Source organism: Corvus kubaryi, unplaced genomic scaffold, assembly GCF_017639235.1.
Source record: "Corvus kubaryi isolate FWS band 111438036 unplaced genomic scaffold, C.kubaryi_AGA036_p1.0 66, whole genome shotgun sequence".
NCBI classification, from domain to species: domain Eukaryota; kingdom Metazoa; phylum Chordata; class Aves; order Passeriformes; family Corvidae; genus Corvus; species Corvus kubaryi.
In genome coordinates, this window is record NW_024582054.1 from 3,420,099 (window position 1) to 3,438,569 (window position 18,471).

Sequence of the window (18,471 nt, forward strand, 5' to 3'; positions counted from 1 at the left end):
ACCAGCACCACACCTGCTGAAAGCACCCCCTCTCCTCAGGCTGGTTGCACCATTCCATGGAATACCCTTGGGATAGCAGTGAGGTTGCATCTGCAGGACACACACAAGGAGAGCCCTCCTCAGAGCTCAAAGCATTCTGGTACCCTGGAGTCTGAGCAGTTTGGTTCCGACCTCTTATCAGTCTCATTCATTTAAAATGCTTGAACTCATTTTCCATGAACTTCTTCAAGTCTTTCTCTTGGCTTTACTACCATCACACATCATATTTCCCCTTCAAGCCTCCTCCAAAGCCTCTGTGCACACACCAGTCCTCATTAACTTCAACAAGGTTGTTCAGTGATACTTAGGCAGTCTAATGAAGAGGGCAGCTATGCAAATTTTAATACTAAAAACAGAGGCAAATACTGTCCTCCTAGTTCTAACAACTTGTCTCATTTCAGTGGCACCTGCTCTTTTGAGCAATACTGGAGAAAAATTTCTGGATTTTTTTCTCTTTTGGATTTTTTTGTTGTTGTTTTATATAGCAAATAGACAACAAGAATAGTCCCATACTCCCATCCATGAAGGTGTAGAGAAACAAATTACCATCTTGTTAAGTGACATTACTGATGGCTTTGCATACTGAGCTGAAGTCGGAAGAGCTTTCTGCTTTCTCACACAGCAAAATTCGGACTGTTCTGCTGCTCAGTAACACATCCCACTCTGTTTCAGATTCACATTGCTTTATATGCTTCTGATAGTGTTTGTATTTTGAGCTTACATGTCCCTAGATGACTGAGCTTGCATTTTCCAAAGCTGAATCTCATTTGCTTCTCTTGGCTCATGTTTCTCTGGATCCTCTAGTATGGTGGGGTGGGAGGTGGGGGGATGTTCCTCTGTCATTCTAAGTGCAGCTTCTCCCAGCATAACCATCATCTGCATATTTTACAGACAAGGTTGCCCTGCACTGAAATTCTTGTCTGTGCAAACACAGTGCAAAACAACCCAGACAGACTGCAGTATTATGGCTGTAAAATGGTATTCTACATCTTCTTCCACTAGCTCATATTTTCTCCACAAGTTTCAGGTCTTTCAACTCAACATAACTGGGGAAGAAAACCCATTCTGTTCTCTGTTCTTTACCTGTCCACTGATTCCCCAGTGGAGAGAACACACCCCTTGAGGAGTTCACAGGTCATTGTACAGTGTCCTGTTCTTCTCTCGGCTCTGCAGTTAACTTGCTGTGGCTCCTTGGGAAAGGTACTTAATCTTCTTTGCACTTTGTCTTCCCTGTCTTTTTAACAAGGAGCACAGTAATCCTAATATTTCCCTTCACTGAGGTGCAGAGACTGCCATGACAATCACTTTTAGACACAAAAATGTGTGATTAGAATTCCAAAATCCAAATGACAATTGCCTGTTACAGCAGAAACATGGACTCTGGTTCCCCCTTAATCTCATGGATTCCCTACCTACTTTGCCTTTTCTCACAGCTTCCTTCTTCTTTCTGTATCAGAATCCTTACTCTCTTGCATGACATGACAGCAGCACTGCCAATGAGTTTCTCTCCTCCGTCCATCCCCCCCTCAGTTCACCAATAATTTCGTTTATTCTGGATATTAGCAGAAGGGTGTATCTTTTCCCTTTGCCCTAAAATAATATCCTTTTTTGCCATTATTTAAATTGTCATTGTAATGAGATACTACACCAAAAGCTCTAGCGTTACAACAGCATCCTCTTAATCAGAATCTTAACAGGCTCTCTGCATAGGCACTGAACCACTGACAGCTGTTCAAATCCATTGACTTAGAGCCTGACAATTCACCTTTACATTTGCACCAAAACCAAACAGTCCCTGCAATAGTGACTGAAATCAGAAAGAGAAAGAGAGCGACCAAACAACAAAGCAGTGGACATTTTTTTCTGCAAGGATGATCACAGCAGCAAAGTGATGGTATGGCTTAATGATTAATCATGCATAGACATCAATCACACAAAATGCCTTTTGAGTGACAGTTGTTTCTGAAGGAGACCAGGATGCCAAGCAAGTGACTGATTCAAGAGTGACAGCTATGTCCTAGCAAGGAAAAGAGATCAAAGCAGGCAAGCAACTCTTGAGTGACACACATCTCCTGCAGGACTGAGGATGCCAGCAACAAGCCATTTGAACTGGCATGTTCATGGGTTTTGCCTGATAGCCCATTTCCCTTTTTTTTTTCCCTATTTCCCTTCTTAGTCTCTTGCTGGATATTTTTAACCAGTTGTCTCCCTCTACACTGGAAACATATGGCTGGAGCCTACACTAGAAGGCAGGCATGCAGCCCATGCTGCCTCTGAAGGCCAGGAGGGACAAGCAACAGGGCACTTGAGTGAATATGTTATTCCTCCTCACGGTCACTCCTCTATTTCCTCCTCTCCCTCATACACAAACATACACATACATCCTCAAGGAGCAACAACAGCACATTGTTGTTTCCACCCAACAGCAGAGATCCCAGAGACAGCAGGGAGAAGTAGGCAACTGCTGAGCTGCCAGAGGCATTAAAGTCCATGTGTTCACACATGCATGTGGGGTTAGCAAGAAGGGTATGCAGATCAGAATCTGGCCCCTACAGCTGCCGTGTTTAGATCATCCTGCAATAAGCCTGTGATGCAGGAGTATCATCCTTGGCTCACTTCCCAAGGTCTTTTGGTACCAGCATTGCTACTTTGTTGAGTTACCTTGCAGTAAGCCAATATCTGGCTCAGGGGAGCACATTTGGGCTCCCTCTGGGTTTAAGATCAGTTAAATCCCGGTACGCTTTTCATGTATTTCATTTTAGAATTTCCCAAAGTCTTATGCCTGGTTTTTGACTGCCCAAATTCAGACACTCAAAACCACACCTGCAAAGGTTTACATATGAAAACTTCAACTGGTAATACATTTTCTACTCACCTCAAAAGATTCAGCTTTTCAGACATAGAAAATTTTGCTTTTAGTGCTGCTCATTGCCATCAGTTTTCCTCTTTCACACCCATTTCTCTTACAGCATCCCCACAGTGTAATTATGATAACTGAACTTGGGAAAAGGCCCCTAATAACAGTAGAATCATATTTAGCTTTGACCAAATGCATCTCAAATGGTTCATTCTAATTATCTAAATAATCATGCTCTACCTGGTTTAAGAAAGCTCTTACAGATACAAAAATAATTACAAGCTGCAAGCCTGACTAGTCAGCAGGTAAGCAGGCAATGCAATTTTATGCTTCCTGTTGCTTAATATCACTGTGGTCCTCTGCAGACTCACAGCCAGGTCATAAACCCAACAGAACAGAACAGTTATGTCCCTTTGATACTTGACTTATCCCAAAGTGCCAGGGATGCAAAGCAATTACGTAGTGCTGGTGCACTGACTGTGTATGTGACTTGCGCAACAATTACACTCAGAGCAGTAATTCAGCCTGGCACATTCAGACGAGTTTTGCTGAAAGACGGGACTCTCAGGTTACAGAAGAGGCCCTGAAGAGCTTTGTCAAATCCCTCTATAACATCAGTGTCAACCTGTAAGTCAGATTTATGCCTATGCCTCTTCTAGCAGTGCAGCCGTGACCTGAGCCTTTACCTCCGTGTATGGTTGTCAAACCTTCAGTGCTCAAAAGACAAGGCTACTAGCAATGCTTGGTTGTGTGGCACTGCAAGTACTGTAGAGTCCAAGAAGAACTCAGCCTTCGGGACCTCTCATGAGACAGGGATATATTAGTGACACTTCTGATGTGATTTAAGGAAGGAATAAATCCATCACCTGCACTGGCTGTAAACCATCTGGCAATGAAAACCCCAGCTGTAGCCAGAGGTCTGGGAGGAAATTCCATCCACTGCACCATTCACAGCAGAATGCAGCCAGCTCCTCACAGCAGCACTCCTCCAGTGGCAGCAGGATGGCAGGGACCAATCTGAACAGATGGGTCACTCATTTTTCAAGGTCTTTGTTGGGGGCTCTTGTTGCAGGAGACCACATCTGAGAGACTGGTAATATCACATCTTAAGTGCTGTGTCCAGTTCTGGGCTTTCCAGGACAAGAAAAAGTGGGACATGTTGAAACAGGTCCAGTGAAGGACCACTAAGATAATTAAGGGACTGGAGCATCAGATAGATGAGGTGAGGTGGAGAGAGCTGGGATTATTTAGCCTTGAGAAGAAAATGCCGAGAGAGTTTGCTGAGTTGTCATCCTTGGAGATACTAAAAACTCACCAGGCACAGCCCTGAGCAGCCTATTTCAGCTGACCTGGCTTTGAGAAAGCCTGGCCTGTTCAGCCATCAGTGACACTCATTAGTACACATCACTTCCATGGGATCTGGATATCCATTTCTCTCTCTATGTAATACTCTGCTCTGAATATCATCTTCTCTTCATTTAACTATCATGGCATCTGGCTACTTGATTGGCTACCTTGAAATTTTCTTAAGGATCCTACTACCATGGTTTCTCAGCGCCTGTTTACTGTCTGACCTATGACTGAAAAGGCAGAAATCTCCTCCAGCTGCCCTAGCTGATTCCAAACAAGTCTGCTCATTTTCTGAGCAGTGACTCTGTAGAGTTGTATTGTATGATTCAAATGAAAAGGAAATTATAGAAATAAAAAGACAAAATGTGTTAATGCAATATATACAGGTCTCTGAAAACACAATAGCATCAAACTTGGCAGGCAGAAACCCAGCCTTCTAGACATGCCATTCACATAGCACATTTCTTTAAGTCCACAGGGCCTGTCAAGGGAAGAAGTGGCAATGATGAATAATGCATTCCTGTTAGTGATACCATCAGCTCAACCTTCTACACAGACAATTCGCTCTTCCTTCAGCCTCAACAGGCTGTTCCTGGGCCTGCTTGCAGGCTTCAGAGACCCTTTGAGAAATTACTTAATAAGTCAGAGAAGTCAGAAGGCATTTTTTTTTTCTGTAGAAACTAAAAGGAAAAGAGCCTCCCTGGGTTCTGTGGGGGTGATGGAAGAGGGAGGTGAAGGAGCAGCTGGAACATCACTTTGTGGTACAGATGACTGCAAGCTTCCATCTATTTGGGGATGCTGACAGGCCCTACCTATGTCACCTATTTACTTAGTTCGATTTGGCCCCTACAGATACTCAGATAGGAGGAGACACTGGTACAAGATAGCAAGTGTCCTGCAGGCTCAGCAGGGGCTGTGTGCAAAGCTGGTGGCCCATCAGGTCCAGCAGCTGTTTACCAGCAAGGGACTCTGAGCAAGGGCTTGGTCTCCACCAGAGTTGTTCACCACTTCGTGCTTGAGAGACTTGCAAGCTGTGCTCCTGCCCTCACTGAGCCAGCCTCAGCTCCTGTAACACGTGCCCTAGCAGGGAGCTGGCTGCTTATTTCCATGTGTGGAACACAGTCCCTCCCAAGTCTCCATCCCTCAAGTTGCACCTGGCAACACACAGTGTTCTCTTTGGTCCCCCCTCACTCTTCCAAACCAAGCTCACACAGACTGTTCTCACCTGTGGATGCAGGTCCAGCTGCCCTTTCTTGCTGCTCATGACTCCCCCAGTTGGAGCCATACAGTGGCTAACTACAGATATGCTGTGCATTTGAAAATATGCCCACAATGCCAATCCAAGCCCCTGGCCTGTCCTAGTGGGCCAGCTCGAGAGTAGAATGCAATCACTTGGGGAACTGCAGCTACCCTGCTTGTCTAGCTGCTGGAAAATGCCTAATTTCCACCAGAGCACTTCCAGACTCCACCACCTAGGTGTGGCACCCCAGCTGAACTCACCTCTTTACCGTGCGGAGCAGGGTAGATCGCGCCTCGTTGTGGAAGGTGATGATGAGACTGGTGGCTGGCAAGTCAGTGTCATAGCGTACAGAAGTGCACCTGCAGCACAGGAGAGCAGAAGTGTAATCCAAACATTACCCAGCAGTAGCCACTGCAGCAGTGTACCTGGAATTTCTAACAAGAGAGCAATATGCTAAAATCAGAATCGGCACAGTTGAGCTGCAGCAAGGGAGGCCTCAGCAACCCCTGCACCAAGGCTGGCAGAGCTTAAAACCAACTGTGCCTATTGAAAGGCAACTTTTGGAGGCTGTGATACCTAAACTCACAAAGCTGCATGCTAAGGAGGCCATATGGATTTTATAGTGAGCTAAGTTTCAACATCATGGACTCTAGTCCCTGGATTTTCCTGTGATTCACATAAAATCTTGTTTATTTATGCACAGGACATACACGTGCTAAGGATGCATGGAGCTGATATACCCAGGCATTGCTGTATAAAGCACTTCAAATTCTTTGGACACTCGACAGAGAGGAAAACACTCGCTAGTGCTGTGATCTCCACTGGGGAGTTGCTGAGGCTCAACACTATTAGCCCCCCTGGCAATGAAGAGCAATCCCTTCTATCTTCTCATCTGACTTTGTAATGTTACGTACATACATACATTCTCACACTCAGAACCAAGGATTATCTTGCACCAGGCTGCTTCTCCCTGTGGAGAACAAAGTTTCTGTGAGGGGAACAACTCACAGATGTGAATCCTGAATCCAGTTCTGGCAGATGCTAAGCATGGCACATTTGGGCTGACCTGCTCCTCCAAAGTGTCTGCCTTCTTAACTTCCAGACAGTGTCAAACTGCAGTCAGTCTGCTCTAATTCCCTGTCTGATGAAGAACCCACACCTACCTTTAATAACTCAAGGCTTTGCATAGACTGAATTTCCATCCTGAGAGGGAATACAATTCGCTTCTTAGACCCACTACTTGTACTTCCACATTTACTTACTATTCTTTCATGGCTGTTGCTAAATTGTTACTGTTTTCATCATCACTTTCAATCCTACTGTTTTACGACTTTTTCCTTGCAATGTTTTATTAAGGGGACAGCAGCTTCATACAGCAATTTTCAAATATACAAAGAAACCTTGATAAAGACTAAAGTGGAAAATATGGTAACGGACATGAGACAGACCATATTTATTATTGTTTCAAAATAACTCCATGATGTAATGCATACAAAATGTATTAAGGAATCATGAAGTGGGAAAGCAGAAGAGGCTGGTGTATGTGTTATTTGGGGAAGTTTCCCCAATATTTCAGCATCACTACAGCATCACAAAGAACAAGGACAAGGTTTGTGCTTGAAAGTTGACCCTCCCTTTGGATCAAAGAAACAGCTACATGCTAAGTCAGAAGGAGCCTGTAGGATGTGGAGTCAAGTATGTCCATGCTCTGCTTGGGTGCATGAAGAAAAATTGATATTTTAGTGGCCTACAGACTCCCCCCATTCCTTAAACAGAGAGCCAGGTCCACAACCTAACTTCAGTCAGCTGAAATAGGTCATCATCCTGAGTTGCCATCCCAGCAACTATTCCAATATTGTTATAACATAAGATTCTCAAACACAGATTGCTCATTCCCAAATTGCTCCCCATAAAGGGGAGAAACATGGAAATAGGTTTATTTTGCAGGGAGTCACATATATATTGCTCTTCTGACTGAAGTGCACAGATGAGGCTCTGCACAAAAAACATGCTCTGCATGCCATCACAGATCAAAATAAACAATAATTCACCTTTGAAGTGATTTTAGGCCAGAACATGACAGCAGATATACAGAAAACAGCAATTCTGCATGGCAGGGAGGCTTGTCAGTAACACAGGACATGACACCAGTGCCTCCAGGTCACTAGGAAGCCAATCCCAAATATTATGCTGGAGAACAGGAGCCTAAGACTTGGATCCCACAACCAAGGTCCTGACTGCTTGCCTTCACAAAGCACTCTGATGGCTGTCAGTGCTGGCAGGCTCACAAAGCTCCATGTCTCCTGGCATCCTTTTCACAGTTTCAATCAATTTAGATGCCTGGTTTCCTGCTCCCAGCAGCTGTGAAATGTTGCTTTGCAACCATACCTAGAACTGTAGTTCTAGGTAGAGTCTAGGACTAAAGTAGACCATTGTACACTATCCTATTACTATTAAACCTTCAGTTTTCAAGACCCTCTTTTTATTACAGCATTACCTTTTTGTACTCCAGAAACGACAAAATAGTTACCTGAGCACTATTAGCAATTGAAAGATGATTTTTTTCAGCAGAACAAATTCACCCTCAGTGAAACAAGGACAGAACAATAAGCACTGTGCAAGCCATGAAACACTGTATTTGCATAATAGTTTCATCCCAACCCCAGCAGCCCTCATCCAGTGATGTTCAGGCCGGAAAGAAGCACCAAACCAGCTTCAGACAGCCAGGGCACAGCAGGTGAGAAACACTAGAAAAGAGCAAGGCTGCAACAAAGGTGTGCTTTGTGTGCAGCCAGGACAGAAGGATGCTGAGGGAAGCCATGAGTGTGGGGGCAGTTGGGCAAAAAACAACTGTCCAATGAGCAATCTGAGCTGCAGTGGAGGGGCTGTGCTAAAACAGGATGATGCTTGGATCTGGAAAAAGAGATGTTAGAAAAGTCACAAGCTGGGACTGAATTAGTCAATGTTCTCTGAACATTTGAGACCTCTCCAGATAAACCATGAAATTCAGAGAAGTAGTGGACCATAGCTGGCAAAGAAAAACCCAAAATATCCTTTGTTGGCATTGCAGACTGACACAGGAGAGCAGTGGACGCCCTGCACCAAGCAGCAGCCCCAGCTCGGAGCAGGGGCTGCAGGGTACCTGTAGTGCCTGGTGTCCCGAATGGGTCGATCGCTGCTGAGTTTGTCACTCTCCAGCTGGTTAAAAGCGTGCTGGCGGTAGGGGTCTTCTCCAGCCTTCAGCACCTTGGAGGACAAGTAAGCCTTCTCGTCAAAACCCCGCCGGCTGCTCTTCTCTCCTTGGGGAGCCCTCGTCATCTAGAGCAGAGACAAGCATCAGAGCGTCAGGGAGAGCAGCTGGCCCATGTTTAGACAGAGGTAGCAAGTTCAGACATTGCCACACATCTGGAAGTCACTCAGGTATGGGGGAAGGCAGGACAGGCAAGAGCTTGGAAAGGAAAGCAGGAAGTCCTCACAGATAGGGTGTTAAAATTGCCATCTCCGAGCAAAATTGCAGGCTTCACTATCCTTACTGACTGAGCCTGGGGTGAAAGCTGCTGTTCCTGATTGCACAGGCAGAGCCAAATTCCCTTTAGCACTTGTTACACAGAATGTGTGAGACTGCAGGCATTTGGAAATTCTTCCAGGCAATGAATGTCTGAGAGCAGTCTCCAGCCAAGGTGGCTGAGACACAGTATTTTGAGGAAAAGCAGTTTCAGCCTTTCGACAGTCACTACTGCATACAAACACAGAGGCAGCTGATTTAACAGGTTCCTTGCTGTGCCTTGCTCAGACTTGCCCAGTCTCACAGATGTCCCTGATACAGTTGAAAGCTGCACATGACTGTCCCCAGTACCCCACAAGAGTTAAAAGACCTGGGCCATCCCTCTCCTCTCCTAACTTTCTTCTAACCTTCCTAGGCCACAGAGTCAGTACAATACCAGCACCTGAAAATCATTCACTAGGGTCATCAGGAGAGAGGACAGGCACAGCTCCTGGCCTGTGCTGAACTCTTAAGTTCATGATTCTGGTTGGAAACAACCTACAAACTCTAAACTATCTGCTTCTAAAGCAATCAAGATTGTTTATACAATAAAAGTAGTTTAAGAAGTTGTCTGTGGTAGCTGTTTGATAGACCAAATCATGAAGAAGACAAAACACTCCCAGCCTTGCAAGGGAGTCCTGGAGCTCCCTAAAACTGCTGCAAGAGGCAGATACTGGCACATACACTTCTCATTCAAAGCACTAGATAATTCACAGATCTTGAGATCATTTTCTGTAAAATAGCTTGGATTCCCTCTAATACCAGGCTTGATCATGTTTCTCCCTCTGCTGAACGGCTCCTTTTAGGAGTTACAGAGGGCAAGAGACCAGAGAATGGCCGCCAGTATCACACAGCATGTTGGCTGAGCCATTCTAGTGGGCTGGGAAAGAATTCAAGAGACCCAACACCACAGCAAATTCTTTAAGCAGGATAGTGCTTAGAAGAACACTCATCTCTGCACCTTTCCCTGACAAGGGCTACCCTGCAGTGCAGACAACCAGTCAGTCAGATAAGATGATGGCAAATGAAATTCAGCATAGAGAAGTGCAAGACAATGAACATTAGAAAAAATAAATTGAACTACTAATGTACATTGATGGATTTCAAATGAACCGTGACCACTCAGGCTACAGATCTGAGCATCCCCGTGGACAGCTCAAATGAAACCTTGCACTCGGTCTGCCGAGATGGGAAATGTAGCAAATTGAGTGCACTGCAAATGGAACAGAGAAAACGGAAACCATCGTGAGCAGCTATATGAAATCAGTGACAGCTCAGCAGCTGTGGCCAGAGCACAAGCTTTGTCAAGCTTGTATCTGGAAGGAAGGTACTGGAGGATGAAGAGAAATTAGAGGTTAGGACTATTCCATTTGGAGAGAAGGTGAATTAAGTAAAAAAAAAAATTGAAGGTGGCCCGTAAAATTATGCCTAACACAGCCAAGGGTCAGCCTGATGCTCAGATTTCCCTTTCCCACCATACAAGAATGAGGCAAACCTCTTTTTGTGGGAGAAAAAAAAGGCTACTGTTTTCAACACAGAGAAATTCCTTCAGCCACTGCACAACCAAGGCGATGTTTATGGATTTGCCCTTGTGTAGGACACAAACAGGCACACTCCGCTGGGTGAGCCTGCCTCTGCTCTGCTCCTCCAGGCAGAGTGTCCTGCTCTGCCACCCCTTTTCCAGGGATGCTGCTGCCATCCTCTCTGCCCCTTGCAGCCACCACCACATCACCTGGTCATGGTGCTGGGTTTTTGGAACATCTTAGCTACTTTGATGGCTGGTTTCACAGTCTGCTGCCTAGAATCTTCCTTGAAATTGCATTTTCAGTGTGATGAGAAAATAATTGCTTTCATACCTCTAAAAACTGAAATGTTTTCTTTCCTTAAATCATACAAGAAGTTTTGTCAAACTCAGCTTCCATTTCTCTTTTTCCTTTTGCCCTAGAAACAATGCTGGTTTGCAGCAAAAGCCCAGCTTATCACACACCTTTAAATATTTTGCAGTCACTCGCTTGCCCTTTACTACTTATCTCTTGCCTCTCCAAGTCCCGTAAAAGCAACAGCTGTTTTTGGTTTATGTTGCCAGGAACATACTAGAAAATGCTGGAAACGACAATGTATCTTCGGGAGACATTCTTCTCAGGACAGCGCGAGGGCTGGGTGCTCCCTATGGTGGGGAGCAGGGTCTGGCAACCAGGGACTGTCCTACATCCCAGCCAGAAGTGGGTACCGGGGCGGGGGCACCGGGGCAGCCCCACCCCTGGGAATCAGGCACCTCTCTGGGGAAGGACAGGATGGGGGCCCACCTTGGCAGGGCAGGGCAGGGCAAAGCTATTGGGAGCTGCAGACCAGCCCTGCTGCAGCGTCACTGGGGAAGCGGCTGTGAGACCCTGGGGTCCTGGCCATGGGCAGGGAGGGGAGAGTCCCGGGAGGTGGGCAGGGACAGAAGGCCCTTCATTGCCCTCAAGGCAGTGACATATTTAAACTTGAACTATCAGGGGTAATTCCTCTAGATATTAAAGTTCTCACATTACTTACACATCAAAAAGTGGTAAAAGAGCACTGGAAAAAGATTGCCAGTTAAGAGTTAAGCCCCACTTGCAGTTTTATCTCAGACAGTATCTCTTTGTGCTCTCTTCAAACAGGGAAAAGGGAGCATTCAGAGGATGATAGCCAGGAGGGCCTGGCTTCAGCTTCCAGAAAGGCAGCTAATCAATAGATAATCAACAAGTAACCAAACATCCACCTATGAGCACCAAGAAGATAAGACAGTAATAAATAGGAGCTAACTGAGATTTGTCAAGACCAAATCATGTCAGACCAATCTAATTTTCTTCTGTGATGGAGTAATCAGGCTCAAGGGTACGGAGAAGCAGGAGATAGCTACATCATGACTTTGATAATGTTTTTGGTAGAGGCTGTTAAGATGTTTTCATTAGCAAGCTAGAGAAATAATAGTCTAGGCGAAACTACTGCAAAATGGGTGAAAATGGTTGGAAAGCTACTGTCGGAGCATAATTATTAGCTGTTCACTGTCACAGCAGAGGGGCTATGGTAAGAGCAAGTCTTAGGGGTTTGTTCTGGATCCAGCACTATTCAGTATTTTCATAAATACCTTGGATATTCAGACAGTATGTTTGTCAAACCCATAGGAAATCCAGAAAAAATGTCAGACACATTGAGAAACAGGATTAAAATTCAAAAAATTACCTCAACACAGGGGAAAAATGTCTGAAAACAGTAAATGCAACTCAATAAGGGCACTGCAGACCTTTACAGTTCAGCAGGTCTGTGCTGACACTAAACATGGCAGAGACAGCACAGTGGCAACTCCTCAGAAAAGCCCTAGACATTACAGCTCATTACAAACCACACGGCAGCAAAGGCAGATTAAAAAAAGCAGAGCAAACACAATCCGGAGTGGAGACTAGACAGCTATGAACTAGCCTGACAAAGTGAATATAAAGCTTATCTTTAAGGAGTGTCTTGCTCTATCAGATTATATTCCTAGAACACAGATGTCGGACTACAGGACGTTTATTGCTGTGAAGTCAAATGATACGTGACAGGAACAGTGCAGGTTCTCTATGAAACCCTGCCAAACCCTGTGAGAAGGGTGGACTAATGTCTACCCCCCTCTTTCCTGTCTCTTCACATTAACACCTCTCACTTCAGGAAGAAGTCAATATAAGCAGATATTAGCTTTGGTATGTTAAAGGCACAGTATGTACAGCTGAGTGCAGAGTCAAGACTTTTACCATACCAACAGGACAATTCATACCCCTAGGTCCTTGACGTAGTTACATGCCCTGTATCCCCATGCTTGGGGCTGGAACTACAAGTGCGAGTTAGGGGAGCAGAAGAGCCCAGTTCCTTATGACTGATGCTCTCTGATAGATCAAAAACAAAAAAAAAAAGTGCTACATGGAAGCAGAAATAAAGATGAATAGGCACTGGAAATGTGAGTGTCTAGACTAGGGATTAGCAAACAGTTTGCACGAATTAAGTTTTGTCCCAAACATTGCTGAGACCTCAAAAAAATTTCACATATCAAAATTTCAGGAAATACTGTAAACCTTCTAATCTTATTTCACCATTTCTCATTTTCACATATGCTTTTGCCTTTCAGTGACCAAATGGACTCAGATGCTCTTGTGCTGTTGATAGCATATTCTTATTTGTGTTTTGACACGGTTTGAGAGGCTGGAAACTATTTAAATAGAAAAATTAACTTTGTAAATGAGGGATTAAGGGAAAGGAATTAATGCCATGCATGTCCATGAAAACTTGAGAGCCTCATTTGTCAACTAACACAGGGATATTCCTCTAGGCCAGATTCCTTGTGAAAGAGCAAGACTGTAATACAGACAGTGCCATTCATCTCTATGCATTGTCACAGTCTGCCATCAGACACAGGCACAGCAGCTGCCACATCGTGCTAACAGCCGCTAAAACCAGAGCTGGGGAATTCAGGGTCCCAAGATGCATTTTTTTAACAGCAGGCTTGGCCAAATTCAAAAAGAATAACCATACTCCAGGGGTCATGAGGAATCATTATTTAATTAGAGTAAGGTATGTAAAACTCTCAAAGGTAAATGCAATTAATAATTTTACAGTTACTGTGAAATTAGTCCAACAGCAGTTTTATGTGACAGGACATATACTCTGCAGCTCTTGCACTTCTTACAAGTGTTTAGCACCAGCACAATTAATGGAGCAGGGGGTGCCATTCTTCGCCTTTGTTTTAAGCTCATTTTCACAATTGCTTCAGCTCTGTCAAACCCCAGAAGTGAAAAGCTTCAATTCCAAGCCATCCCTAGTAAGTGTCTTTCCATGGAATACCTAACTGACCAGAAGGTCTAGTTGACCAATATGGACACAAAGCAAACCAGGGAGTAACAACTTCACCAAACCTTCTTCCCTCTTGAAGCCCCCCTTCAATTTACCCCGCTGCCACAGCCTCACACACTGTCACTGCCACAACCCCCAACCCTGCCAGCACCTCCCTCCCACAAGTTCTGCACGTCCAACTCCCCCCAGCAGATTTCCCTCCTCTGAACTGGTTTAATGCCAATTTCAACCCAGATTGAAACAACCCAGATTGTATCAGATTGAGATACAAACTTGCTGGCTGTGCAAATCCTCATCCCTCAGGACAAAGGTCAGAGCCAAGTCACCTCTGCAAACCCCACCGGTGCTGCTGGGGCCCGCATGGTGTGACACTTCTCTGTGGGCTCACTCTACATGCTCCATGCACTGTCCCAGTGACCTGAAGACAAGTCCTGGAGAGGACAAGCCAGCACAGCCCCATCACCAGCAGTGAGATGCTGGTAAACAGAGCAGTGCTTGGGGATGCTTCAGAGACAGGTGCTGCTCAGCTCTGTAACCCATACGCTGGCACATGGATGGGCTATGAATGGCGCAGATCACAGACAGGGCAGGACTGAGAGCTGCAGCAACTCCGGAAAAATTCCGAGGGAGCAAGCTACTCCCTATGGGCTGAACCTGCAAGATCACGTGAGCTAAATAACCTGTTGCCAAAAGCATTTGCTTTAGACGGTGTGTTGCATTTCCAGCTGGGGCTAGGAATCCCAGTGCACACACGGCTTTCGTTATGTCTCACGAAATAGTCTGTACACTTCTCCAAAAAACTGCTCACAGTCCTCAGAGACAAAAGCGTGTGCCTGACAGCACAGGGCCTATTTTATTCATGCTTTGTTAAACTGTGTAAAGCATTTTAAGTGTGGTTTGGGAACCATGCACTTATGGAACTTCTACTATGAAATTTTAATAAAAATTACCACAGTTAAATAGAACCATCACTGTTCTTCGAGAAGAAGTGCAAGTGCTGACAGCAGAGCCCAGAGACCAATTTGAATGTTTCATTTGTAGCTTGCACAAGCTGGAGTAACACAGTGGAAACAGTAAAGCAACTCGATCAGTTCCCACAGCACCTAACTGGTCACAAACAATTTCCACTGCCATTAACACTGGGCAGTCTTGAGGCCTGCTGCCAGTTCCAAACTGGAGACCAGCAGTGGACTCCCAATAGGGCTATTTCCAATGCCCTCTGAGAAGAGCCCATGGTGAGCAGCTCACAGGGCTTCTCCAGGCTCTGTGACAGAGCTGTAGTTGCCATGGGATGGTGAAAGTGAGAAACAGAGGTTGACTGCTGGGGCTTGCTTTCCAGTACTGTTGCTTGCCCAAAGTGCCTCTCCACCTCACTATTCTTTTCCATAGTCTCTGGGCATTTATTGCCTTCTGTCCAAGCAGAGGCAATTCTCTGCCAACTCTGCAAGACTTGCATCTCTTCTCTCTTCTGGTTTTGCCCTGAGAAGACCTTTCTCTCTACACCTGTCTCATGACTAGAAAGTCATGTCATTCCACCAAATATTTTCTATTTCGTTCTTCTTTTCTTCCCTCACAGCTTTGCCAAACATTGAGTTATGGACAAGGAAAGTGTCCTCAACAATGTGGCCTGCAAAGGTGGAAAGTCTGTACAAGATAAGAAAGGAGAAACAACTACATTTCTGTGTTTGGTTTCCACAGCAATGTCCTCCCTACAACCAGCAATTTTTGGATGCTACTTTCAGACCCTCCTCCAAGAGATACAGAAGATGGCACAATGTATTCCATGTTATTGCCTGCAGCATGGATTAGGTGAATATCACACACTACCACGATGTCAGTCACAAGCAGACATGGGTTGTTGGTGTGAAGAGTTTAGAAACAGGGTGTTGCTGACTTACAGGTCACAACAATGTGTTGATGGACAAGGTTTGGTCACTTTCTTTGGTCACAAACTTGCTGTGGTTTGACAGCTGGTCTTTTGGGGAGTTTTAGCGAAGAAAGCAACACAAGAGAGCAACACAGTGTGTGGGAAATTTACAGAGGGAGCAGCAAAAAAACCCCCTTGAGTAATTAAATTACTGCCTCTATCATGAGCAAGGGTTCTCTGATACCCTCATCCAACTTCTCAGCACACAGAAAGGTGGTGTCTGCCCTACCACACTCCCAACTCCTTGTTTTCATGTGTAAGTACTCGCAGTCTTGCTTCTGAGGCAGCCATGTGGCCTCTGCCTAATGATCCTACTTAGCCATCTCTTTAGTGTCTCTGTGGAGAAGCATTCCTCCTGTAATATCTCATCCAGATCCTGCAGTCCTTGTCTAGAGGAGGGAAGATATGCTTCCAGGAAGCATGGCTGGATCACTTTGCCCAGCTCTCAAAGATATGCAAGGCAGCATGGGTTGACAACCGGAGGGCAGCGAAAAGTAACGCAGAGTGCGCAAGTGCCAGCACGGCAGCACACATCAGTGTCACTCATCTTGCGAACAGCAGCCCAAAGAGTGTGGGGTATTTGTTGCCGTGCTGGTTACAGGAGCTCAGCACCACACTGTGTGCAAACAAGTTACTTCCACATGCAGTGACTGGCTTCTGCACCAACTAACCTCTCTCCATGCCCACTTAGATTAACAATCAATTCATAAATCCTGCCAACTTGGTTTCCCCTCTGAATGCAGTCCTGATGTATATTCATTGTAGAATGATAACCTGAGAAGCTGGGATTTATTATACAACCTCTCATGTGACAGATGCACAATACTACTGTTTATCCTGCTCTGCTGCTGGCCAAGGCAGATATAGTATATATAGATATACAGCAGGAGATGACTTCTATAAAGTGTGTCCATCTTTGACCCAGCTATTCGATCCTGGAAAGACTTTCAGCAGTTAACAAGGGTTAGACCCTAAACAGTGCTCTGGCCCAGTTGCCCAGAGGCAGGAAGACATGCCCATAACTGGAGGGAGGGGACATGATGCCCTAAGGTATCCTTTTGGTCTTTTGTTTTCAGGAGTGTCAAATAAAGCAAAGTAATGGAAGCCAAAAGGGCTTCAGATACCTGAGGACACTCTCTTCCAAACAGCTTGGAGGAAATGAGGCTGCTCAGAACCACAGAAATCCAGACCCCAGATGAGGTAATGCAGTTGCCAAGGCCCATTTCTTTCCTCAGCTTCAAGTCTAGTGCACACAGATGTCTATTATGAAAATGTACAATATAATTTTTTTGTTTAATATATTTATGATATTTACATACATTGATTTTGTATAAACACCCACATGTCCAGACTTGCATACATCTGGTTTCTATGTTTGTTCAGTCTATCTCATACCTTGGAGTAATGTCATTTGTTCTCTATTCAGCAAACTTTGTTGTGACATGAACACTGCCACTTTTGCTTGTAGAAACCTTTATGCTTTTGTATTCCACTCCAGGAGAAAAACAATGTGGAAAACCCCATGAAAAACAGTGAGTGGATGGCCTTCAAAACTGCTGGCTTCCAGCACAAGAGGGGAGTGTGATGTCTGTAGGGTTGCTGTTCCCTGAAACGGCACTTGTTTTCCAAGCACATCCACAAAGATCCATGACACCACATAAGGGACTAGGCCATTCAGACATCTGTTTAGTATCACACAGGAAATCTCCTCAGCAAAAGCCATCCAGGTTACTTACTGTATGTAGGAATACTGCTCTACTAAAGGTCATACCTACACTATTTGTAAAAGTGTGTTTTGAGGTCCTTCAGAGTAAAAAATGCTACGTGAAGATGCATTTTTTTCTTTTGGAAAAATATCCCCGTCTTCAGAGACATTTAAATATGCAAAGAATGCCTCTGGTTTCCCAGTGATTTTGACTTAGGAAAACAAAGAAGAAAAAGAACAATATTTTGTTATTTGTCTTCTAAGCATTAGATGCTCAGTGGCCACTTGGGTGTCACCTGAACCCTGATTTATAGCACCTATATCAAGACAGACTGACATATAGCATTCTGTATCAAGATGATGCCCCCATGGTTACCTTGTAACAGCCAAAAAGCCAACAAGACAGTTCAAATGAGGGTGGTCTATGTCTTCATAAATCATCAGTCACATAAGCTGCACCTCTCTCTGCCCACTCCCCACCTACGCTGTCTGCACAGACACAACATGTGTATGTGCCTGCCGTGCTGATATCTAGTCTATTCCCTTTGAACTCAAGTGACCTACATTCAGTCCTTTCCTCCCAGTGAATCACAACTGTCTGGAGTGACAGATGCCGCCACGGATATTTTCACAGAAAAGGAGAAAGCAACTTTAGGCTTCATAAGCTGCTACCATAGTAAGCAGTGAACTGGTTATCTAAGAGATGAACAGAGGTCAGCTAGCACTGAGAAGCAGGCATCACTCACCCAAAGTATTAAAGTATTTAATTACATTAAGCTTGGGGCTCATTTTCTTTTCCTTCAAGATTACCCTGCAAGGGCTTTTTGCTAAGGCTAGAAAAAGGAAGCTAAAGTACCTTTTTAATCATTCATCCTCAAGAGCTAGAGCTTTAAATGGAGATGAGAAGATTAATGTACTAGTTTGAAAACAAACCAGTGGGAGGCACTAAGTCAGAATA

General features: G+C 44.8%; 1 protein-coding gene across 1 annotated transcript in view; it reads right to left on the reverse strand.

The window, feature by feature from the left end:
• The window catches only part of GALNT16 (polypeptide N-acetylgalactosaminyltransferase 16), a 75,035-nt gene that overhangs the window by 29,132 nt on the left and 27,432 nt on the right, over positions 1-18,471 (reverse strand). Inside the window, exons 2-3 of the mRNA XM_042047376.1 lie at positions 8,629-8,804; positions 5,747-5,845 (exon numbers count right to left, since the gene is read on the reverse strand). Of these exons, the coding sequence (XP_041903310.1) occupies positions 5,747-5,845; positions 8,629-8,804 (275 nt within the window). The remainder of the gene's footprint in view (positions 1-5,746; positions 5,846-8,628; positions 8,805-18,471) is intronic.